At 38.7% G+C, this 24,771-nt stretch overlaps 1 protein-coding gene and 1 long non-coding RNA gene across 38 annotated transcripts in view; one reads left to right on the top strand and one right to left on the bottom strand.

Annotated features, from left to right (window-relative positions):
• Positions 1–24,771, bottom strand: part of TFDP2 (transcription factor Dp-2) — a 46,288-nt gene that overhangs the window by 1,542 nt on the left and 19,975 nt on the right. For 24 of the 35 annotated variants that reach the window (XM_084530088.1, XM_084530085.1, XM_084530102.1 and 21 more), the window contains 9 exons: positions 21,477–21,580; positions 17,367–17,488; positions 15,924–15,971; positions 14,663–14,825; positions 13,982–14,128; positions 12,862–12,930; positions 11,141–11,292; positions 6,807–6,973; positions 68–173 (listed from right to left, as the gene is read on the bottom strand). In XM_084530088.1, the coding sequence (XP_084386214.1) occupies positions 68–173; positions 6,807–6,973; positions 11,141–11,292; positions 12,862–12,930; positions 13,982–14,128; positions 14,663–14,825; positions 15,924–15,971; positions 17,367–17,488; positions 21,477–21,580 (1,078 nt within the window). Of the gene's footprint in view, positions 1–67; positions 174–6,806; positions 6,974–11,140; positions 11,293–12,861; positions 12,931–13,981; positions 14,129–14,662; positions 14,826–15,620; positions 15,680–15,923; positions 15,972–17,366; positions 17,489–21,476; positions 21,581–23,896; positions 23,917–24,771 lie in introns of those variants that run through there. The other 11 variants (XM_084530092.1, XM_084530107.1, XM_084530091.1 and 8 more) reach the window with 3 other exon arrangements.
• Positions 180–21,323, top strand: LOC311441694. Of its 3 annotated transcripts, none has more exons than XR_014696160.1 (4): positions 180–6,367; positions 8,911–9,015; positions 12,400–12,504; positions 12,997–13,975. It is a non-coding gene; the product is annotated as an uncharacterized lncRNA (long non-coding RNA). The 3 variants fall into 3 exon arrangements; XR_014696159.1 differs by lacking the exon at positions 180–6,367 and adding an exon at positions 19,625–21,323 and having other exon boundaries at positions 6,986–9,015; positions 12,997–13,075; XR_014696161.1 differs by lacking the exon at positions 180–6,367 and having other exon boundaries at positions 6,986–9,015.

Raw genomic sequence — 24,771 nt, 5'->3', positions numbered from 1 at the left:
TAGTGAGGTTACTGAAAGTACCACAAGTATCTTTCATTAGCCTTAAATGAAAAATGTTCTTATTTACCTTGATTTAGAATCAGAAGTGCCTCCTGCTACCTCTAAATGTGAAATTGCTTGTGCTGAATTTGAAAGCAATCCTTGGTTCATCCATGAAAATCCAGCAGACATATCTAGAAGAAAGCATAGCTGTATTCATTATAGCTACTTAAAATTTGTCTTCCCTTTATAGTATTACACGTTGCATTGTTTGCAGTTGGGATTCCTTGGTTTAGTTTAGAAGAGAAGGTACCGGTAGCACAGGTTGTTTTTATACTGTAGACCTGTCCTGTTTGATGGAGGTGAAATAGCTGTTCCCTGGTGCCTGCGGGTGCACGCAAGCCTTGCAACTCCTTTGCACTCAGAACTGGGGCTGCGTGTGTGAAACTTCTCACTCTGAGGAGCCCACACACTGCAGGTGACCCTAGCTCATAGCTGCTGCAGTAGCAAGAGTGTGAAATGAGGTTTTGGAGTCCTTTATGGCAATTACAGTTACTGACTGAATCTATGAAGCGTCCCAACAGCTGCAAATGTCTTTGCTGTTGGGTTTAGTGACGGCATGGCTGGAGCCGTGGTCATCAGGAGTGCAGCTTACAGCAGTGAAGCCACCAGGGCACTCTGTGTTTCAGGAGTGTGTGTTTGCCCAAAGACAGCTCTGTCTGGGCGGGCTGGCTGTAGCGCAGCCTCTTAATCCACTCCTACACTGACCAGAATCACAGAATTGAAGGGGTTGGAAGGGACCTCAAAAGATCATTGGGTCCAACTCCCCTGCCAAAGCAGGTTCCCTACAGCAGGTTGCCCAGGCAGGAGTCCAGATGGGCCTTGAACATCTCCAGAGAAGGAGACCCCACAACCTCCCTGCTGTCCCAGTGCCCCGTCACCCTCACCGTGAAGAAGTTCTTTCGCATGTTGGCGCAGAGCTTCCTGTGCTCCATCTTGTGGCCATTACTCCTTGTCCTGTCTCCACAAACCACTGAGAAGAGGTTGGCCAAACCCCTCTGTCCCCCACACCTCAGGTATTTATACACATTGATGAGATCCCCTCTCAGTCTTCTCTTCTCCAGGCTGAACAGACCCAGGTCACTCAATCTTTCCACACAGGGAAGCTTCTCCAGGCCCCGTATCACCTTTGTGCCCCTCCGCTGGACTCTTTCCAGGAGATCCCTGTCTTTCTTGTACTGGGGAGCCCAGAACTGGACACAGTACTCCAGGTAAGCTGACCAGGGCAGAGTAGAGGGGGGGATCACCTCCCTTGACCTGCTGACCACATTGGCCCTCTTGGCCACGAGGGCACGCTGCTGGCTCATGGCCAGCCTGTCACTTTCTGCACTGCATGTGTGATGTGTAAGTCGCACAGGGAGAGGAAATTCTGGGAATAAAATAAGGCTGAAGTCCTTGAGTTAATTTGTAAGAAGTGCTGTGAGGGACATAATTGGGTTCCTTATGACCCTTACGGTACTTGTTTCCAAATGCCCTAACAGGCAGTGGCTGTCAGCTGGTTCCAGTTGTGCACGTTTCTGCCAGGAGAATCAGAAAAACACGTCCTTCAGCCAAACTACATTTACATTGCTGTTGTTTTTCCTTTGTTTCCTAGATAAATTGTTTCTGTAGACCTACCCAAATTCCATCGCAACACAAAGTTAAGATCAAAATAAAGTTATCAGGACTGTCTAGTTCTTCTTCATGGTGCTTGACTGTAAGCTCAGCGGGCTGCACTGAACCAGCAGCTAACAATCCCTACTGTTCTTGTGTGTGCTTAACCAAACCTCTGTGCTGTAGGACACAATGGCAGTAAAGCAGGAGTGTACTATTATGGTATTTAGAATTGTTTTATTACAGATAAAAGGAATAACTAAATGTGTTTGTTTTCTCATTTGCCTTACTGTGTTCGTTTTAGGCTTTGGTCCTGAGATGTGACAGAGCCCTGCTCCGCACAGGGGCAGTTTGAAGCAGGTTGGCTGTTCCCCCTGCAGCCACACGAACTGGCCCCCATCCCTGGGGAGCCACGGACTCCCTTGTTTTATGCTGTGCAGACTTGAAGTAAGGTATTTTAAATGGCATTACAAAGCAAAGGATAGATAGCTTGACAGTCTAGCAGAGGGTCTTTGGAACAAGACAGAAAACACCAGTAAGTGGTGGCATTAGGGTGAGCTGTGAGGCCTGAATAGATGAGAATGGTTGATTATGGACACAGCTGGATGAGCTTCATTAAGGGTGACCTAAATGCAGGCTCAGTTTTACACAGAACATGTTCTGACAATCTCCTCCTGTGTTTGCAGGAGGTGGCCAAACCATTTGGAATGACAGCATTTTATTTAGACTAATAAAGTGGATTAGAGAGGTATCACAGAGTTGTTTCCTCTTCTTTTGAAGGGGGTGTACCTGTGTGTACATGCTTAATATTCCAGAAGAGTAACAAGTCACTGCTAGTTACCTTGCGTTCTATTAACATTTTGGGATAATTGCTAGCTGTTCCTTTTGAAGAGCAGGGTGGAGGAAAGTATGGATTTCACACAATAAGACAGAAAGAAGGTTCATGGATGATGTATATGTATACCCCTGCCTTGTACTTTTATTGCCTCGTGTTTCTAATTCTTTTTTCCAGTTGGGAAAAAGAGAAGTGTGTAAGAGGCTATTCCCTGTCTGGAGGGGACTGCCAAAATAAGAGTATGCCTATGATTAGAAGTCTTACTATGTCTAGTAGCATGGTTAAATTCTTAATAGCTTCATGTATGAACCAGGGAAATTAGTTTGGAAGAGCTGTCCCAAGGCACGTACTTGCAGGAGATACATGTATACCTGGTAGAAATCGATACTACACAGGAGAAGGCTCTGAAGAAACACCTTCAGCACCTTTTAGCAGGTAATGCACAAGTAGAAAGTGCTGTGTAGGATTGTTGGTGGTAGCTGAACAAGCTCATTCATTTAATGGGCACTCTCATCACTTCCATTCCATCTCCAGCCCACTTTCCTTATTATGCCTGTAGATTGCAAAACATTTCAAGCAGGGGAACATAAAGAAGTGTTTTAAAACAGAGGTCCTAAATTGCACCGCTTTCTCTGCCTGCTGCCTTTCCAGCACTACACAAGCAGGATGCTGTTACCACAACTATTAGTGCCTCAATTTTTATTTCCTGATGTCATCTGTAGTCTCATTTGTAAGAGTGAGGACTCAGTGACAAAAGACAGGACTTGGTTTTGCACTGCCTGTAGTGTGTGTGGCTTAAACAGCACAGGAAGTTACTTTGGATATACTTCTACAAGAGTTTATGCTTGCCTCAAGCAGTGACGTGTATCTGTTCATCCACCACTCTCATTTCGTTCTTTACACTTGGACTGTTCTGGTCCAAACCCTCAGGTAGCTAGTTCTACATGCTAAGTTGTCAGAAATTCCTCCACCAAATAACAACCTTGCAGTTTAGTACCCTGAATTAGCTCATGAAGAGATCAGAGGAAAGTAATTCAGTCAGAATAAAGAAACGGGCAGGAATGTATAATTAGGATTGAGACCCTGGGATGCCATCTTAAACTGCTGAAAGTGTCGTGTTAAAAATTACCTCTCTCTTTCCCTAGTAAGAAGCCAGCAAGTACTGTGGCTGTAAGGTGTTCTGTTGCATGGCTACCACTTGTCCCGGATTACCTGTGTAGCTAAAGCAACACTGCAGTGTTAACTTCTTCCAGAAATTATGCTTGAAGTGCTCTATCCCCTACTTTTGCTCCCTTCTAGGAAACAAGTAAAAGTAAGGTCCAATCACCTTTGCATCACTGGCAAACAACAGAGTAACAGGAAAATGTGTTATAAAGATGGTGTAAGATGTATGGATTATCTTTCTCTATGGTGTTAATAGGCCTCAGCTTCCGCTGATTTCTATGGCAGACACCTGAGGATAAACTGATGTAGTTCTTAATATATGTATTTAAAAAAACAAACCTTTTTTTGGTTAAAAAAAATAATCATGAAATCTATGGAAAACCTAGGAAACCACTTGCTACTTTTTAGCAAGTCAAGACACTTAAAGGCTACACTATTTAACCCTGAAAAGAAAATATACTACTAAGATTTCGATGCATGGGATATCAGTCCAGCAGTTCCGAGCTGATTATCTGGATGTTTAATGCAACAAGAAGGTAAGAAGTTACTTTATTTTTTTAACACTAAGATGGGTCAATTGTTGTTGATTTAACATTTCTGGTATTGAACTGTTTGAGACTTGGTTTTTCTGACTTACTGACATACCTACTGGGACGCGTTAGAGCAGGACAGCAGCAGTTTAGTTCATGGAGTCACCTACTGTAGGAAAACTTGAATCTTGACTAATAAATGTACTCAGTAAATACGTAAGATACCATGGTTTGCTTTTCTTGTTTAGTAGTAGTTGAAGGTGATGTACAGAAGTGTGCCATCATGAGAGCTTTGGAAGTAAGCATGAATCCTAGAAACCAGTGGTTACCCTTGCATTTCACCTCTCCTGCAGTGGAAGAAAAAATGTCTAAAGCTTGCTGAGGTTAAAAGGGGAAATTAAGCTTAACTGAAGATATGCAATCAGGCAAATGTTCTTTTTTCAAGTATTGTGCAAAACTTTTAAATGTTTCCCTTATTTGTCGGCTACATTAGAAACCTTTACTATGCAATTCATACCATGAACTGTAGATTTACATTGTGTAATTAAGGTACAAGCAACAGATGGAAGAAAGAAATATACATATTCTTTGAAAGAAATATACATATCCTAGTAACAACACTTCTGGACTAATTCTTTCAGAGGTTGAAGCAGCTGAATGTAAACCATGTCTAAAAAGTACATTACCGGCCTCAATGCTTTTTAAGTAAAAATACAGATCAACTAAAATTCTAGATAGGTTTCTGGCTGCTGATCTGCTACTAGGGAAACAGCCCTCGTCACAACTTCCTTTAAGAATATGCAATCTTAAAATCTGTTTCTGCCATTTAGTTTCTTTGAAACAAACTCTTGTTTTTTCCTTGCACAGGGACATTGTGGCTGTTTGCCTTTAATGCTTTCAATTAAAAAACCCCACACCCGTACATTGGTGTGATTCAATTTTTTTCAAAACAAAACTAAGATGACCCACTAATCACTCATTTAGACATGTGGTTTTATTGTTTAATCTCTAAAAGCTGTTTTTATACAGTAAAGAGTGCAATGAAACGTCTCTTGCAAATTTAAAGTAACCCTATTCTCTGAAGATAAATTAATGCAGTATTAAAATTAAACAGAAAAATTTATTTTGCTCTTCAGTACATGGGAGCAATTAAGAAAGTCAAAGACTTTAACACTGTTAAAAGATGTGGTTCTGTTTCTTTTCTCTACTTTGACATTGGTGGTAATTCATGTGATAAATCACTTTTAGTTGAATGAACTTGCAAGGAGCAAGGCAAGACTAGAACAATGGGACCAGAATAAAAAAGTTTTGATTACTATAAGCACATTTGAGGTAGTTTGAAATGTTAAACACTGTAAAATGTACTATTTTTAGTGAATGCAACTGCATTTTAATTTATATACACCTATTTTTTGACATACCTCATATTTAAGGAACTTTCATTCATAATTCAGTAATATCAAGAATACGAAAATGCATGTTTAGCTTCCTTATTTAAGTTCAGTCACTCTTAAATTACACACCAATTTTACTACAAAGCCTGCATGTAAAAGATCTTGACATGAACGTTAAATGTTGCCAAGAGAAGGAAACTAACTTCAGTGAAGTTTAAGAAAGATGTGTGAAAGACAGTTTTATACAACTGTCATTTAAACAGGACCAAAACCTTGTTGGTAGAGAAGTCAGGACAGAAGCTTTATTTCACCCCTTTCCTCAAAAATGACAGTCTGTATACAGTAATTCGTTGAGTAACATTTGCTTTACAGATGAAGTACCTCCAGAAACATGAAGCAAATGTTGGGCTAAGTTTAAAATTTAGGTACAGCAAGAAGAATGCAATCTGACAATAGCTAGAGGAAGTGATTACAAATTTAAGTAGCTCCAGTGATGCAACACTGAAGGAGAGGTGGATTGGAGTCTGTGTAATGTATGACCTGATCTAGCTTTATTACTAAGGGAGACGAAAACCACTGCATGAGACACCTAACTGGATTCTCCTCTTCCCTTGCAGGTGCTCAGTCCTCAGGTGGCACGTGCTGTCTACATGTGTTATCTGAGTTAAGTGGGAGTGTAGAAATGACTGGCCCTGACAGTAGCACAGACCAACCTCCAGTCCACGCATTTAAGAACGCGCAGCACAGCACGCTGAGCACATTGACATGGACAGAGATAGGGAGAATTCTTAGCAGCTTGCCTAACTCGAAGTGTAAATGCAGTTGGTTCACATACAGCCTATACTCAACCATTATAAGATGCTCTTTTTCTTCCCTTTCCTATCCTTCTTCATCTTGGGAAGCGGTCCTTTCTTCCAGGTTGCTCTTCCGCACATGCACAGTTATTCAAAAGTAATGTTAACCCATGGAAGAATTGTGTTCTTGCTGCCACTTTAGTTAGTTAAAAAATAATTTCTTCATAAGGTAGTTCACTTGGAAATTTGTTGTTATGAATTGTTACCAGTGTGAACTAAGTTTACAGGACAAGTACGATAAACCTTCCAAACATAGCCGTAAAACAACTGTTTCCCTCAGGCTTACATCTAACTTCAAATGTCACACATCTATGCAGGTTAACAGCATTAAATTTGCGTCAGTTAACTAACATTAGGAATCTGATCAGGAACTATTTAAAAGTGACAGCTAACTTACCTGTGATGTATCCTTCTAAAGCTTTTGGCACCAGTGACTTTGCGGTTCTTAGGTCTTCAGCTGAGCATTTGCCTGCCTCAAGTCCAAAGGACATTCCCATTCTCTTCAGCACCTCACTGTCATCATGAATCTCAAAAGTGTTATCAAAATTAAAGAGGTATTCAAATCTGCACGTAAAAAGCCAAAGTGAGATGGTTTAGCAAAGAAGCATACTTTGCTTTTTTTGCCCTTTTTTGGGGGTGGGGTGGGGTGGGTTTGTTCTGAGTGAGGTAAATGGCGAGTCTTCATTATCCGTAAAAGGTCCTTACAAAAAAGTGCTGCAAGTGATTTTTCTCTTCTGCTTCTGTGACTGGCATGCCTACAAGGTTTAAAATGGTGCTTTGCCAATTAAAATGACTTTACCATTACAGAAAAAAAGGCTAAAGTTTTCTACCTTGTTAAACAGATTCAAAGGGGAATAGGCTGGTCTTAATAAACATGAACCTTTGTTTGTACTAAATCCAGTACTTTTAAAGGTCACCTGCAGCCCTGTCACTTAAGTATTTTGTTTTTACTTCTTTTATATTTAACTTTCTGTTCTAATCTGCAACGCTCCTCCTGTGAACTGACCTATTTACCTTGGTGTAACTTTGCTTTTTGGATGCATTTGGATGAAGCTAGCAGAGCGGGCTGTTTGAGGTCTTGTATATTCAAAGCCTAACAGTTCTGCTACAGGATTCTCAAAATGTTTTTCATTGCATATACAAGCAGAAATAGTAACGTAAACTTAAGAGAGCGTTAACAATAGCAGGGGCATCTAGACTAGCCTTATACTATAATCACAGGCTATTAAAAGATGGACAGCGCTGGCGCAATGATTACAATAGAAGGCTTGTTCCCAGTAACTCATTTTTTGCTGCCAAGTCTTCACCTCTGGAAAAAACAATCTATCTGTAAGATATGAGCTTTAAAAGATAACTCCACTGGTGGGTCAGTCATTCACCCAGGCTCTTTTGTAATCTATGGATTTTCTTGATTGTACTTTGTGCCTTAAACAATCAAACAAACAAACCTGATCCATAAGTTTGGAAAAGTCTTTTGTGCCTACACACAGAAATTGCACCTATAAATGTACGTGCTTTGTTCTAGGTGTAGCTGTCCTAGTTACAGACGTCACTTCTTTTGTGACTCATATGGTATTACTTGAATAACCTGCATTTGCTTATGCAGCTGTACTTATTTAAGCAGAACCACATCAAAAGGGAAAACAAGATGTGTCACTATACCTTTAATTGGTACAGTTATTTTCCTGCTGTCTGGACTGCTGCAGCTGAAGTCATGCAGCTATGTTTAAACAAACGGGATGGGAGACCAGTGTCATAGTGAACTGGCAGGCTGTATACTAACTAATAACTGAATTCAGCTTTTATGGCCCAGTACTAAGTATTTATTAATAGCTCTGCATTTTTCCTCCCATGTGTTGTAGCCAAATACTGGCTATGAGGAAGGAGTGGAATGCAACACACTAACAGTATCATTTCTAGCATCCTGCGGCCTCTGATGCAAGAGATCTCTACCCATATTCTGCCTTTGCCATAAATAGCTATTTGACAATTTTCTTTCAGTGACTTAATGTGAATCCTTTTTGAACTTATATAAACATCTGGCATATACGTCATCAAATGCTACGATCTGCACAGACAGACGGTTACAAAAACACATTCTTTTTGTCTAAAACGTGTCACCTGGTAACTTCTCTTAATGGCTCCTAATTTTAACTTTAATAAGCAACTGTGAACAGCTATTCTCTGTGTACATTCCCCAGGTCAGCCATGATTTTATAGACATCTGTGAATCCACTGCTCCCTCTTCTCTAGGCCAAAGAGTCCATCTGTTCCTTCTGTGAAAGCCTGTCCCTAGCTTCATTCACTCTTGCTGCCCTCCTGTGTCTCTCTCCTGATTCTGCTACACTTTTTTCCAAGAACAGGACAGCAGATAATATTCCAAATATAAAAGCACTATACAGATGAGGTTTACACTGTAAAACTCTTTCTTTTTACTCTTTTTCCTAATAATTATTAACATTGTTTTGTCCATTATTGAGAAATCAACTTTGTTCTCGTAGAATGACCTACCAGACTGCCAACTTACTATTCAGTGCTAAAAGCTGGGTCCAGAGGCCAGTACCGTGAATGAAAAGTTTGGGTACATTTCCTGTCCCTCTCCTTTGGTAAGTGTAAATTTGGTTAACAGTAAATTTCATCTGCCATTGCGTAACCTACATGTTGGCATCTGTTCATGCCATCTACTATTCTAGTTGTTCAGACAACATCCATTTTTCTTTCCTTGGATAACTATTACCAGCTAACTTCTCGTCTCACTTTTATGGAAGTATTTATGCAACCCAGCAGGATTTCACTGTTGTTCCCCTTCATTAAAACAGCCAACAATTTGGTTTCCTTTTCTTGCCTAGCATTCTGCCTGTTATTAAATTAATGAATGAATCTTTTATTTTATTTCCAGTCACTTATTCTGTTTAAGGTCTGCTATGGAGTGGCCTTGTGATCCCAGCCAGATTACTCTGTTCCATGCTCAGCGAGACAGGAAAACTAACACGGATCACACGACCCAGTCTGTGTATGACCTATCTAAATCTTTGTAACATTTACTAATTAGTCTGACTATTGATCAGTTTAACAAGAAAAAAAAAAACAACACAATGGTGTCATATTTGCTACCTTCTGTTCTTTTGGTACTACAGTGAGTTCAGTGTTAGTATTATGCTTCCCACTTACGCTTCTTTGAAGTGCTTGAGTGAACACCATCTACTCCTGCCGATTTGTTACTATTGTCACAGAACTACTCTACCAACTTTGGGATAAATCCCCTGCCAGATCTCTGATGTCCAGATATATTTACAGAAAGTTCTAACATGAAAAATAGTTACTTTCGGAGGCTGGAGTTTAAGGGTGAATTACATAGAGGAAGGGCTTTTAGTTGTTGTGGGTTTTTTTTGTTTGTTTGTTTGCTCGTTTTCACCTCACGTGTAGTGAGACTTTATTTCCTTTGCCTATTCCCTTATACAGCTTGGTTATATCAACTGAAATATCAATAGCTTAGATAATTTTGGCATGCTCATTTTTAGTAGTAATGTTTTCTTACGGTTTGAGGTTTTTATACTTCTCTAGGCACCAACAGTCAGTTTTGTTTCTGACAACTTTAAAGCAGTGGTTCTGAAGTTCCAGTATGAAATTGTTCAACTTACTAATGACTTAAAACCTAAATACATAGCATTGTTTAAAAAAACATGGTAAGAACTGTACTATGCATCTATAAAATATGGGTATAATTAAGCTAAAGCACTACTGATCTTAAGATTATGTGTTCTACAGCATTTCTACCTTCAACAGCATTATTGTGGTATGTTGGTGCTTAAGGTACCTGAGAACAGCTCTATTTTTACTGTATGCTAATTGACTCCATACAGTTCAATACAGGATTTGTACATTTGTACACTACAGAATGGAATCTTAACCTAGGGCCTTAAGATAAAGCCAGCTATTTTCATGTAATAAACTAGTTATGATCGGATTAACAGTGAATATAATAGTGAATATAACAGCACCTCTCACACTTTCAGCCACATTTTCACAGGATGAAGTGCATCAGCACCCAGAAGTATGTAAGTGAACTCAAGAGTGCAATGTATCGCAGTATGCTTACAAAGGCTAATTTCAAATTTCCGTATCATTTACTTCTCTTCTTCCTCCCCCCCCTCAAAGAGCTAGATACAAACTTTTTCCTATTTAAAGATAAGAGATGTGATCTCCTTCAAAAGTATCATTTCCACTCCTAGGATGTTACTTTTGTGTAATGGGTCACCTTGCATTTCTGACTAAATGTATCTATGGCACATTAAGAATAAGAATTCAAGCCACTGGCTTGAATAGCTTTTTTAAAACCAAAACCAAATGGCTTTATTAAAAGCTAGCACTGTCCTAGTATATAACTTCATTCACTTCTTTCTCCTGTGCAGTGAATGCTCCTTAAAATGTCAGTGCCAAGTGCCTTTTACAACAGCGGAAGTCAGCTTGTTTTAACTAGTGGTTGTAAAGCAATGATTATAAACTTATTCCTGTTAATACTGCAGTTGGATTAAATATAATAACAAAAAAGAAACAAAAAAAAAGGAAGCCAAACACCCTTGAAGTAAGTGACCATGGAAATTTAAATGCACAATTACTTTAAATAAACTAACACAGTTAAGTTAAAGACAGTTTCTCTAATTAGTTCAAACAAAAATTCTGGTCCACAAATAAAGCACAATTCTAAAACTTCATTCCATAAACACTTACTTATCACTTGATATGCTGCAGTCAATGACTGTTCTTTTGCTAGTGTTTACTATTAAGAAAGGCAGCTGTATTGTTGAGTTCAAAGCTGGAGGGCCTTGATTTTGTTGTTCATTTTGCTGATTTCTTTGTACCAAGTTTTTGAATGCTATTTGCTGTAAAAAGAAAGAAAAAAATTAAAATTAAAATTAAAATTAAAATTAAAATTAAGAAAACAGTGTTTCCAGAAAGGGGAACTTCATAGATCTTATTTACCAACTCTCAATACCCCCAGTGATGTTCAGTCAAAAGATAAGCTGTGATACTGAAGCTTGTCAGGAATGAAGTTACACCCTACAAATTTTTATGCCCCTCTCGCTCGACCCTGGAGATGAAACAATGGAGCAATAACATGTGGTGAGAATGCTTCCTCACACCTTCTGAAAAGACGCTGGAGTCAGAGGTCTCTTCTGCTATCTTATATGCATAATTACCTCAGATTAGGAGCCAGTTACAAATTACAGCATCCCCCCTTTCTCAGCATCTGTATTCTCTCCCCCTCTCATCCATCACCCTTTTTTCTCAGAAGAATTTATTTAGAAATTCTGCTTTCAACATTTTAAACAGGTGCTGTTTGTGATACCACCCCTTCTTATATCTGACTGCATATGTATGAAAATAAGTGTTTTTAGGAAATGTTATTTGAGGGATTGGAAGTCAGGGTACTCACCCAATTGCAAGCACTACTTTATTCCACTTAGGGGGAAGATGGATAGACAAAACCCCTAAGGACTGTTAAACCACTTGACAGTGAATGTAAGTGTATAATTACAGTTGTAGAAAGTAAGGGAGTGCAAATCTGATGTTTTCAGACCAATAGTGTCTGAGTTGCCTCACTTTTACCAGGATAATTTTATGTTACTCAGGGAAGCTACTAATTTCCTAGGTCAGTTTGAATCAGAATTGTGCCCTAAACAGAGAAATCGTTTTTGCTGCCGAGGGGGGGGGATAATCAGATATTTAGTTTCTAATTAGCTGAAAACCGTATCGTTGTATCTCCACCAGGAAAAAAAAAAAGCCTCATTGCCTATAACTTCATACAAAAGTTTGACTGCATTTACATTACTGAATGCCTGTGCAGAGATCGAAACATTTAACAATGCTCATAACTCTATCTATAAGCTATTACTTTATAAACAAAGATGCATTTGAAATACATTTCTGCAGTCAATGCTAAAATCAAAGTTCTACTTAGGTAAATGACTTTGAAATATATTTCAAAGTTTTCCCAGATGCACATCAGAACCTAAAAGACCTGGATTGTCAGCCTTTCATTCTTAGGATCCAGAAGAATTTATCTCCCCTGGAAGAACTCCATACATACTTACGTAAGTTCAGTTACAAATTTTACAGCTTAGAAAAAACTAATTTATTTCAATTGAAACTAGCCAGAGAAGGTAATTAGGGCTCTTTGAGTTGTTCCCATTGCCACTAATTCTTATAGAGCTTCAGCAGAATGCTTACAAAAGGCTGTGGCATGTAGAAGCAGTATGGTGTGGGTAAAATGAATCAGGATGTGAGGGTAAGAGGTTCCCCACACCAGAAACCAGAAAGGTTTCAAGCGTGAAACTTTTCTTCTCTAGTATATCAGAGCTGCTGAACAAAACTATAAAGAAGTTCTAACATGATGGACTCTTACTGGTTAATTTAATTTATATAAAAAGTAATTTAAATTAAATATATACCTGCAGCAGCAGTTCTTGTAGCTGTGCTCGCTTCTCTTTTATCCGTTCAATCCTCTTCTGTTTTTCTATCTTAAAATATAAATGTATATATATCATGGTAAATATTCAGTGACCTTGTCTGTTCCACTCTGCCAGACTGAACAGACGTCAGAACTACATCAGTGTGCGAAAAATCCCCATTTTCTTCGTAAACGGTGGTGAATTCCCTGGCACAGTGAGTAACTGTCAAGTCTTTTCAGCCGTACCCTCTTAAAATATAGTCGCTTCTTCTTCAGAAAGACTAATCACATAGGCACATGAGTGCTTCCATAAAATAGGACTATGCATATGCATACTCCTTGGGTGGATGAATTTTCCAAGTTTCTTCAATACGCAATACAGTAAAAGCAGATTTCTTACTATATCTAGAAAGACGATTAATGTAACCTGAACAAGAAACTGTTCTGTATTGGACAGGCAGCCCCCACATTTTAAGATAGCTCATGTCACAAGTAGCAAAAATATAATGCATATTAAGGTGTGTTTGCATATAGTCATTACAGGAGTTTGCAGTAAATACAGTAACTTGTGCTTTGTATTTATGGAGTGTTTAGCCTCAAGTACAAGCAACATCTGTGTACTTAAATTCTGGCATCCCTGCAAAAACAGGGCAATTCCTAGCCTGCTGGAAAAACAACAATGCAAGTACCTAATAAGTATTTTTTTTTTCCTGCTAGTTCATAACTAGTATTTGACATCCTAGCAAAAAATATTTTTCAATTTAATTTCCTTTCATTGGTGCCTCCCAGCACAAACTAATAACAAAATAGTTTTCCTTTCAAATGTACACAATTTCATCAATGTAACAGTACTTAAGTTCGTTCTTATAGTTATTTTGGCTCCTACACACTATAATCTTAGAAGTTAACCCTGATACCATGAATTTTCATTTTTCTAAGGTAAACAGTTTTTAAAACTTGTGTAATATTGTGTACACCAAATAAAAGTGAACAAAACATACATAATAAACATATCAATGAGGTTAAATTGTGAAAAAAAACCACCACACAACTCTTAAGTTTTTAAGCTCCATTATTACAACCTGTGTGCTACACAGAAATTTCCATCTCCCTCACTTTACCTCTAGATTCTGACATTCCTGAGCTGAGTTTGTAGGAAGGCCGATCCATCTGATTTCCTTTTTCTCCTTTGAAATTATGTTCATTGCCATCAGCACATTAAGGGCATCGTAAACTCTCCGTCTAATATTTTTCTGATCGTAAGCCTGCTAAGGAAACAGCTCAGCATTAATAACAACCTAAGGTCTCAAAAATAGAACACATCCTTCATAGAGAAGTAAAGGCAAAAAACAAAAAGTAGTTTTAAGTGAGAGTGATATTAAGACAGGATGCTTTCATCTGTGCTATTGCTTGGATACCACACCAACGTTGTTGTTTGCAAACAAAAGCTTCAGGCCTGCCTAAAGCCTCTGGGAAGCAATTCCCATTGTGGCAAGTCCGCTACAGGTGGAGAGCCTGACTAGACCTCATATGGTCGGTACTGAGCATTTTTTGAAGCGATTTTTTTTGGCAGACTTGCTTCTTTATAATTTAGATGGAGTTTAATTCTCCATTTTAATTCTGTATTTTAGTATGGAATTTGATATATAAATAACTTAAGGGTATGTCTCATACTTCCAAGGTAGTTAAGTGAGGAAAACTATGGCATGTGGCAGGATAACACAACAGCAGGAAGAGAAGTCCGTGATAAATCAGCGAATTTTGTACTGGTAGAAAAAAAAAAAATCAACGTGTTCACTTACCGAATCTGTAGCTAGGTGGCTGTTAGAATTTGTGAATTCTGATACCAGCTCATCAGCAACTTCATTGTATGAAGTTGTTCCTTTACGCTGAACTTTTTCACATACTTTCATTGAAAAATGCCTCAGACCTTTCCCATTTTTATCTCCTTTTTTGCTTCTTTTACTGTAAGGAGAAAAGTAATTATTTTAAGATGTTGAAATTTAATAAGCATACTTTCCTGCTGCATATAATTTCAGTGTATTTTTTTCTTTTCATTTCAGATTAATTTTTAAATGTAGGTATTCTAATTTCATATGCTTTGATTTACTTTTTAGTTAAATGTTCTTCATAGGTGTTATGTTAACAGTATGACAAATGTCATTGAATTCCCAAAGACATGCTAGAACAATTTAAGACTGAAAATTTTATTTAATTCTTGACAGTATTATGGACACTTGGAAACCAAAATACTTTAATAAGCAAGACTTACCTGACAGAACAACAACAAAAAAAATACCTTTCTCCTGTGCGTTTCTTAACAAAAAAGAATTTGCAATTACAATATTTGTATGCATGTTTCAACAGAAGCATTTAAAATGCTTATATGATTTTTTTAAAATTAAAATTTTAGAAGTTGGTTTGATAACATGTTTCAGGGAGAGGTGTTATTTTACAGAAATAGCCCTAGTTCTGTCAACTGTAGCAAGCTAAGAAAAACATAAAAATACAAGAATGCTTTTGAAAATTTTGAATGTATTTAAGAAAACAGGACACTGGAAAAAATGACAGAAGAAAAGTATAAAAGAACAGCAGAATAAAATAAAATACAAACCAAAAAAACCAACAAAACTTTCTAAACCTTATGCAGTTATTCAATTTGAGTAATTGTGATAGGTAAACAAACAACATCTTGAATGCATCCAAAGAAGTTTTGGAAGCAAAGAAACAATTATTTAGTTACAGGTATTTGTCACATACGAAACTAGATCAATCCTGTTTCTGAAGATGTATCGCATTTTTCACAACTCCAGTTTTGCCTGTAACAGTAAATGTAAATACATCAGAAGTAAATATAAATAATAAGTAAATGTAAATATTAGGAAGTGATGACAAAGAGTACTGAATTATAACTACAAATAATAACATACTATGTAGTTTTTACTGTGGAGGAGTGAAAACTGATTAAAGTGGGAACTGGACACCAAGCTCTCTGAAAGGCAGATTTGAAGAAGCAAACAAGGTATGGCCACGTAAATAAAACATATGTTCAATAGTACTCACCTTTCTGAAAAATCTGATTCTATAAATTCTCGAGTCCTCTTTCTGTCCCTATGAGAAGACAATTCAAACTTAAATTAAACCAGTATCTTATTTTGATAAATAAGACCAGTATCTTATTTTACGTATTAACCAGTATCTTATTAATGAAGGGAGCTGAATGAACATGATGACTCTGAAGTTCTGTGCCATGAGAGGCTGCACAAATCAGACCTGGCCCTCGTCTGTAATGCCAGGATGTCTGGGGTTGTGTGGAGCCCTGAGCATGACTATGATTTTGCCTTATTTGCCTTTGGAAACAATTTGGAATCTGTGAAGAAGAGTAAACAGACTCTTCTCTCTCTCAGACCCTTCATCACGGCATTTGAATGAAGCTGAAGCAAGCTAACCAAAGTTCACTGCCTAGCTGAGCAAGCTGTGAGCAGGCACTAAAACTCTTCCCTCATCAGGCTACTGAAAGAACTTATGTCTGGCCTTCATAGTTCACAAAAGTTGCAGAAACAAATTCATTATTGACATCTCCCTTTCAAATAAAATCAGATCTACATGGATTCAAAAGCTATTTGAGGAGAAAAACCCCTATGCATCAAGAAAAGCAAGCTTAAAAACTGCTCAGCTGGGCCTGCAGTTTATTGACTGTGTGGTGGGAATATAGCAACTAGGAGGTACAAGCACTTGACAAATCTTGCTTACAGCACGGCATGAAGAAAGTCAAGATACGAACACATTCTCCTTAAGCCATTTCCTAGATGCTTCATTTTCTCACCTCTACAGCTGGAAAGGTATTACTGACATGCATCACTGATTAGGAAATAAACCAGATGTGGAGATAAATTACTTTTTAATTTTCACAGGCAAAGCACTGCATCTGTCTTGAGACAGATAAGCTCAACAGTACTAAAATCAAAAAAATAAAATCATGAAATACTGTAAAGACCAGATTTCCTTGGATGACATAATGATGGTACTCTGAAATATCTAGCCCATGAAAAAAAAATTGATACCATAAAATAATAATAAAAATACAGCACTGACTACATTCAAAATTTGTTATTACAGCTTTAGTCTTAAATGCCTCTAAGTGTACTTGAAAGATTCTCCCCCTGTTGGAACCTGCTGATAACGGTATATCCAAGTAGCTTTGCTACTGAGCATGAATTTATGAAAAAAAATAGAGGCTTTTTTTAATGGGACTCATAAATTTGTGACTTTCCATTGTCACACAGGAACAGACACTTCCATAAAGCAAAATTAAAACAGTAACGTGACTTCTATGTGCAACCGTTCACATGTTCCAGATACCGCAAGCACTTACTGTGCTAAGAAGCATACTCCTTTTAATTGTGGAAGAACCAGAAACTGAGCTAACATGTAGTTAGAACAGCATAAATATAAGAAAAATCAGAGCAGATCCACAAACATCTTTAAATAAACCAAAAATCTTACCCTGGCACCCAGCCAGTAGCTTCTGTTATGTGCGTCTGCGTGACCATCGTTGGAGCTGGGCTGTATGGACTCCCAATTAGAACACTCCCTGAATTGGTCAGTCTTTGTGATGTGCTTATGAGCTGGGAAATTAGAAATAAAATTAAAAAACAAAACCAAACAAAAAAAAAGCACAACTTTTAAAACAGAATAGAGGTTAACATATCCCCAAATTCATATTAAGCATTTAAGAAAAAAAAAAAAAAAAGCACATACCAGATGTAAGCTGTAGTCAAAAATAGACAGAAGGGGTGCCATTAGAAGGTACTCCTACATGACAATAATTACAGTACTGTTAAGTGTTCTGCCAGTTGTGGCTTATTACTGTATTACTCTTAAGGACAAGAACTAGACAAACAGCCATAATGACTAGGTAGAGGAGAGAGGACCTGTCACTATATGCATCAAATTGTTTCTTCCAGACTATGTCTAGGACATTTCTTGATTACTGCAATCAATGAAGCTTCATTCCCAGTGGATTGGAATTGTCAGTATTTGGTACCAAGGTCTGAGCTCCAGGCCAACTATTCTGTGCAGTATGCAGTGGTCACATATCTCAAGGCCTTCTAGGAAGCAAATACAACACCGTACCTATGAAATTACATCTGAGGTGTATGCTGTACACAGAAAATACAGCACATTTAGACAAACCTGTTGTAATTCTGTGCACAGTGGTTGTTAACACTAAATCACTTGATCTCATCTTTTAAATTACATCCAACTTCATTCTTTAACATAGGTCACCAGAGGAATTCAGATAGTATTTAAAAATGAAACAGTATTAATAGTTAATCTTTTAAATAAACACATTAAATTATTTTTATTCCAATACGCTATGATTTATACCAAAGCCTCCTGGAGAATGCTTTTTACTCATATACCCATTTTTTAAAAATTTATTTTATTATACTTTTAGTAGCATTTTGAGTACCAAATATATTAAACTTAATGCTTTCCTTTACTATATCACTTACCCAACAGCCATATGGCTATAGGGCAGATAGTTTGTTTGGTATTCATCAATGGTTTTTAAACAATTAGAGAAACGTTATCTGAAGAGTTTCCAACTTCCTTACCTAGTTGAGCATTGCTTTACATCCCTCCTAACTCCAAATTGTGACTATATTTCTTGCATTTTTTTTTCTCCTGAACAAATAATTTTATCTTATTTGTCCTTTCTTTTATCTCCATTATTTAACTTTTATAGATAAGTGAACAGCTTGACAGAGAAAGATGAGTGGAAAAAGAAATACTAGGAAAAGTGAGACACAGGGCCAATTAAAGTATTTACTGCTAGGCATTAAGGAACATGGGATTCCCCACTGCGTTATTTTACACACTGTATGCCAGCAAAGGAAAGATACAAACTTTTATCAACTTACTGCTACATTGGCTTAAAATCAGAAACGTTTTGTGATAGAATGATTAATTTTTAAAAGCTTGATTAAGTTCAGCAGTAATGTCAATATGTGAGAATCTAAAATACATTATTTCAATTAAAGCTTAGTTCAATCCAATAACTTTTTAATTTCCTGCAACACTGTAAATAATTGTCAGTAAGCATACAGCTCTGCCAGTATATGGCAGACACATGTCGTAGAGAAAAGATTTTTAAGTATTTTGCATGCTGAAATTTGTTTTATCACATTCCACCCACCATTATGTTTCACATTGCTCTACTCATGTCTTTTAAATACCAAAGAAAATGTATCATAAAAAGAGTGGGTTTTGTCTGATCTCCCTATAATTTTAACAGCTAGTGTAATAAATTGAGGGGCAAAATCACGTTTGAGCATCTTAGTCTCGTCCTGTATCTCTCTGTACCTTGGTGCCACCTGGAGGAAAGGACAACAGCAGCGCTCCTGCCAGGCCCAGGGCAGCCATGGCATGTGGCCAGCATGATGCTCGGGCAGGCACCCAGAGCTGGTAGTTGCACAAGCACAAAATCTACATCTTACTGTTGAAAGTCTGTTACTGCATGTTTGCTTTCCAAAAATGCTACACACTGAGTATTTTCAAAAGATTTATTCCATCCTAAGAGCAAACATTTTTGCAGTGTGCCTGAAGTAATCACATCAATACACTGCACAGCATAACACGGAAAAAGAAAAGCTCATCCTAATTTGGCAAATAGAAATCTATGGGGTGTGTTACCTCACTGCAGTCAAGCACTTCCATTTTCATCACTAATACTTGCACTGTTAAATTCACTCCTACAGAGTACTGCCGCTGTTAACTGAGATGCCTTGCCTCAATCTCCAGCTGGTCCTACTGCAGCAGGAGGGGCTGTGCACCTCAGCACTGCTACTGAGCAGGGGCAGGCAGCAGACACCTGCACTACCCAGCTGGGGACATTCTGCCCCTTAGCTGACACTGCAAGATGGTGTAAGGTCCCAGCACCAACACTGGAACGCCAGCACTTCTCGCAGGCAAGGCAAGCCTCACATGCAATATGCATTGTGTTACTGGAATCTAATGACACCACAACACACACCTGCTTGCAAGAATCCAGCAAAACTGTGCTTCACCGTTGGCATAGCTGCCCTGTAAGACAAATCACCCTTCAGCCAACAGCCCGCTCCCCGCCCTGCGGCTGTCTGTCTGTCTGTCTGAAGAACCTGGAACAGCTGAGAGGGCTGCAACCCACGTGGGTAAAGAAAACCAAAAAACCCTCATGGCAGTAGGATATTGCTAACACTGCTGAGATGCCAAAGGAATGGTAACACTCCAGCTGTTAAGAACTTGTGAACCTTCTCTTATAACACAGCCATGCCCTGGATGTCTTAGAGGGTCTGTGCTGATAGCTAAGAAGGAAATGTGTTCTAAATACAGTAGCATCTTACTGAAAAATAGACATTTTTAGCGTTTCCCCCCCCCCTTATACTATGAAATAAAATACATATTCTTTTATTTAGCATACATAAGATTAAATTTTTAAAATATGAGAAAATTCTACCAAAACACCTTCACCATGTAAGCTAAGTGCAAACCAATGCTTTCTTTTGTACAGTTCTAGTTACTGCAGTGCTACATTTCACAGGACACGTTACTGTAACAGGCAGAGATAAACAAGCCAGTCCTTCAACAGTAAGTGTTCAAGTAAAAAACATCTCTGATCATCCTATTTCAGCTACCCAAAATACATGAAAATGTCTCCTTTACTATTATAAAAGAGCAGCAGAGAATCTCCAGTAAGAACTCTATGTCTTAATGAGAGTGCTTTGAAACCACACAGCAAACCGTGCTAACAAGCACATGACAGCCCCTTCAAATGAGCTTGCCTGACTTTGAAACATGACAAAAAGTTGGTGAAATTAACGGACAGTAACTGGCTTTCTGTAATGTCACCCAGAATAAGGTCAATAGGGCAGCAACCTATGCTAGCAAGGGACAGTTTAGTTCCTGATTAAGCAAAAAAATGTAACTGTGTATCTAATATTAGGGAAATAGTCCCTGTTATATACCGGTATTTTGAGAAATGTATCATCAGAAGTAGCATATTTGATATCAACTATGATGGCAAGCAAAATGTAATGCATACAGATTAGTGTAGTAGAGAACTAAGCATCAATAACCAAACAGATTTTTAAATCAGAGGCAATAAATGACATTTATATAATATTTTTTCCTTTTGTCACATGCAAGTATGAAGAAGAGCTGCCAAAAGTGGGATTGCAGTGGAGTGCATGTTAATGAATAAGTTGCAAGAGAAGAATCTTGTAATTTAATAAATGCTCATAGAAGCAACCATGCCAGAAAACAGTCATTTTCTTTCTGGTATCATTAAGTTAGAGTTATATTAGATAGTGCTTCTCACATTACACTGTGGTGTGTTTTTAACTACATAGCATTGATTACAATACATCTAGTGCTGATACTCACTTTTGTTCAGTTTGTGTTGCTGTACAGAAATTTGCAAATGTACATCTGTAAATCTACACCGAAAACTAAATCTTCAGCCACGTTCCTAGCAAGGTTCACATCTCCATTTTTTCATGTTTCCATAGTACATAAATGGGCAGTTACACACCTGGTTAGCCAAGTTAGCATTACTGCAGTTGCAAAACTTACCATTTGGGGTCCAACATTCACATTAATTGGTCCTAAGGTTTTTGGCAAAATCTTTGTTGGGGAGTTCGTACTGGAAACTGGTAATGTAATTATTGAAATATTACCTAAAAAAAAATAAAAAAAGCAATAGAATTTTAAATTACCTCCTTAGTAACTTAGAAGTAACACAGTAACACTTTGGTGAATTCTCACATCATTTTTACACTTCAGAACCAGGTTAACTTTTCCTGTCTCATACACTGCAAAAATAGCCTTCCAGAACAGCCACCAGACCTCTTAGCAGACGTCACAAGGACACCTTACAGAACTATAAAACTTCACCAATTTATCGCTGAACTACAACTTAGTATTTTACTTCCTGAAGCAATTTCTTCTTGCCTAGGATAAAGAGCATGCAGCCTGCCATACACTTGAAGTTTAAAAGTGTACTTCTAGAGTCACAGAATATCCCAAGTTGGCAGGGATCCATGAGGATCATCGAGTCCACCTCATGAAGCTGTTCTACACACTAATCCTATTTACAATCACAAGCATACGTACAAAATATGGTTCTATCTTTATAGCCTTAACCATTCCTAGTCTGATTATACCATAACATTGTAAAACACCAGTGAAGTAAGCCTGTCTGTATCACTGTACAGATGGAGCAAATGATGCCTTTGCAACTACCTGAAGTACCAGAGCTGGCAGCTGGACAGCAGGATGGAGCCAACCATCCCACCTCCAACCCAGTGTCTCTTCATCCCGAGATGTTGACCATCTCTGTGCTCCTGCACAGCTTACGGACCTAGCGCATCCTGCCTGCGCACAGCTCTGCGCTGAGTACCTCACAAATGCTGCTGCTCCTCGCTTCCAAACTGTATCTTGTAATCTTGATTACTCAGACTTAATGTCTTAATCAAAACTCTCCTGCAGCACTACTAGCCCACAAATATTCAGACTGTTGTACCAAAGTGGTGAAAACACTCATTTATCTGTGGGCATCGTGGCAGCAGCAGCTCCCCTGGCAGTTTCAAATCAACCAAATTCCTCCCGCGTTCCCATCCGCAGTGACCGTGGTGGGGCAGGAGGTGAGCCAAGCAGAGGGAAGAGCTGCCACTGCCTCCTCACCCACAGCACCAGCCCGGGGCTGGCTGGGGTTGAGCTGTAAGGCCACGGACTGGCTCCTGAGGAGCTATGGATGCTCCCTCGTATTGGCTCTGCGGCACCTGAGGCTCCTTCAGAGCAGCAGAGGGAGCAGCCCTCAGCACCCACTCTGCCCTCCGCCCACAGGAGCTGGCAAATGTTCTGCCTAGCTGAGGAAACATCTCTGCATCTCTGTGAAGCAGCTCTGTTCCCAGGGCTTCTCTCACAGCTTGTTTACCTCTGCTGCCCACTGTCTTATCACTTGGTCCTGAACCAGCGTCTTTGATATATAGATTTTTTATGGCTATGTTCTGCAATAACTGAAAAATCATAAATTCAACAACGTAACTGCTCTGTAATACAAAGCAGAAGCAACACAATGGAGAAAAACATACGTAGGAAACGATGCTCTGTATCTACAACACAGAAGTAAAAAGGATGTAGCCATTAAGGATGTAGCCATTTGCAAAGTCTCACCTTTATAAAAAATAAATAAAATAAGAACAGAGATAGATGTTATGATTTGAGACAAGGATGTTCTAATATTCTGTGCAAATTCCTTTGGCATCAGGAGTAATGCTACTACTAAACGTTAATTTTCCAAAAGGCAGATCTGTGCCTGAGAACATCTGAGGAAGCTTGACTGAAGTACTAAATAATTTATTCAGTCACCTAGCTCACCTAGTAAAAAAACGTAAAAGATCACGTGCTTGCAAACCCAAATCCTGCAGTACATTTTTGCTCTAGCGTGAAAATTTGTGAGGAAGTGACAAAGCACGGAGTAAGTATGATTTACATACACTGTGTTCATTTTGAGCTCAAAGCACTCCTCTGAGCTGACTTGTCACTTTTTATTTTTGCTCAGAATTTTGCTCAGGATTTGTTAAGCTGTGCTGCAAACTCTCACTAAAACCCAGTCAAATATAGGTCAAATATTCAAAAACGCTATCTAAAAGTGGGAACACATTTTCATCTTTCCACAGCAAAGCCACCAGTTGGTTTGGTTAGTTGCTGCATTTCCAAGCCTCACATCGGCACCCCAATCTAAAGGAACACATTTGGCAGTCACTATCAGCAGTGTCACCCCTGCCTCTGCAGACGAGGAGGAGCTGAGGTCCCATCGCAGCAGCCCAGGGCTGTGGGGCACAGCTGCCAGGAGAGATGTGGGGCTGGCCAGGGCCCACCCCACTGCCAGGAGGACACCCCCAGGAACCGGGAATGGCAACTCGGAGAGCTCACACGGCTTGCTAACACAAGTAGCTGTATTTTACACCACGTTTTTGAGGTTACTTCACCTCTTTTTGCTGAGGAGTGGGTAATTTCTTAAGGTTTGAAGGCAACGATTACAAGATAGGATGCATCAACAGGAATGATCTCTTCAAGTCTTATTTATGAAACAGTGTAGAGAAAGAAAAAAGCAGTATTAGTCATGCTGTTTGCAGATTGTTTAAAAAAAATACTCGAGATCTCAACTTAAAGTAGAAATAACACACAACTAACTATACATGTACATACTTTATCACACAACAGTTGTAAAAGCTTTAAACATGATCAATTTCCAAATAAATGCCAAGTCTTAATAATGCCCATTGCATGGGGACAAGAAAAGATAACACTGATTCACGATGCCCTAAAAAACAGCGGCGTGTACAGCGACAGCTGAACACAAGACCCAGACACTTCCTTGTCACGTCATCTCGCTGCATGGATGGAAGTGGTCAGCACAGATGGATCAAAACAGGATGAGTTGTATAATAATACTTAGCTCTGACATGATGTTTCTCAGAAGTACTTTCGAAGCACAAAGAAGGCCGTGCCGTCATTCCCGTTGTACCTATGGGAAGCCAAGCACGTGGGAAAGAAACCCACTTATAGCTCTCGTAGAGAGGCTTTAACTACAATGTAATGAACACCACAACAGACTGAGCATGCTCACCAAATTCCAAATTAAATCTGTCAGTGGACACATGTAGTTTCTCTAAGAACAAAAGCACTTTGCTCCTACATGCTGTTCTTCCATCACCCATTCACCACTAGTGCATGGAGAAAAAACTGGGTAGCTATTTTAAGTACGTAACTACAATTCTTCCTGGCACTTCCAAAATATTTTCACTTGCACACACAAAGAAGATTTCAATTCAACTGAATTCAAGCAGTCACAGTACAAAGC

The sequence above is a fragment of the Aythya ferina genome (genome assembly GCF_964211825.1).
Source record: "Aythya ferina genome assembly, chromosome: 9".
NCBI classification, from domain to species: Eukaryota; Metazoa; Chordata; class Aves; order Anseriformes; family Anatidae; genus Aythya; species Aythya ferina.
This window is presented reverse-complemented; position numbering and strand designations above follow the sequence as displayed.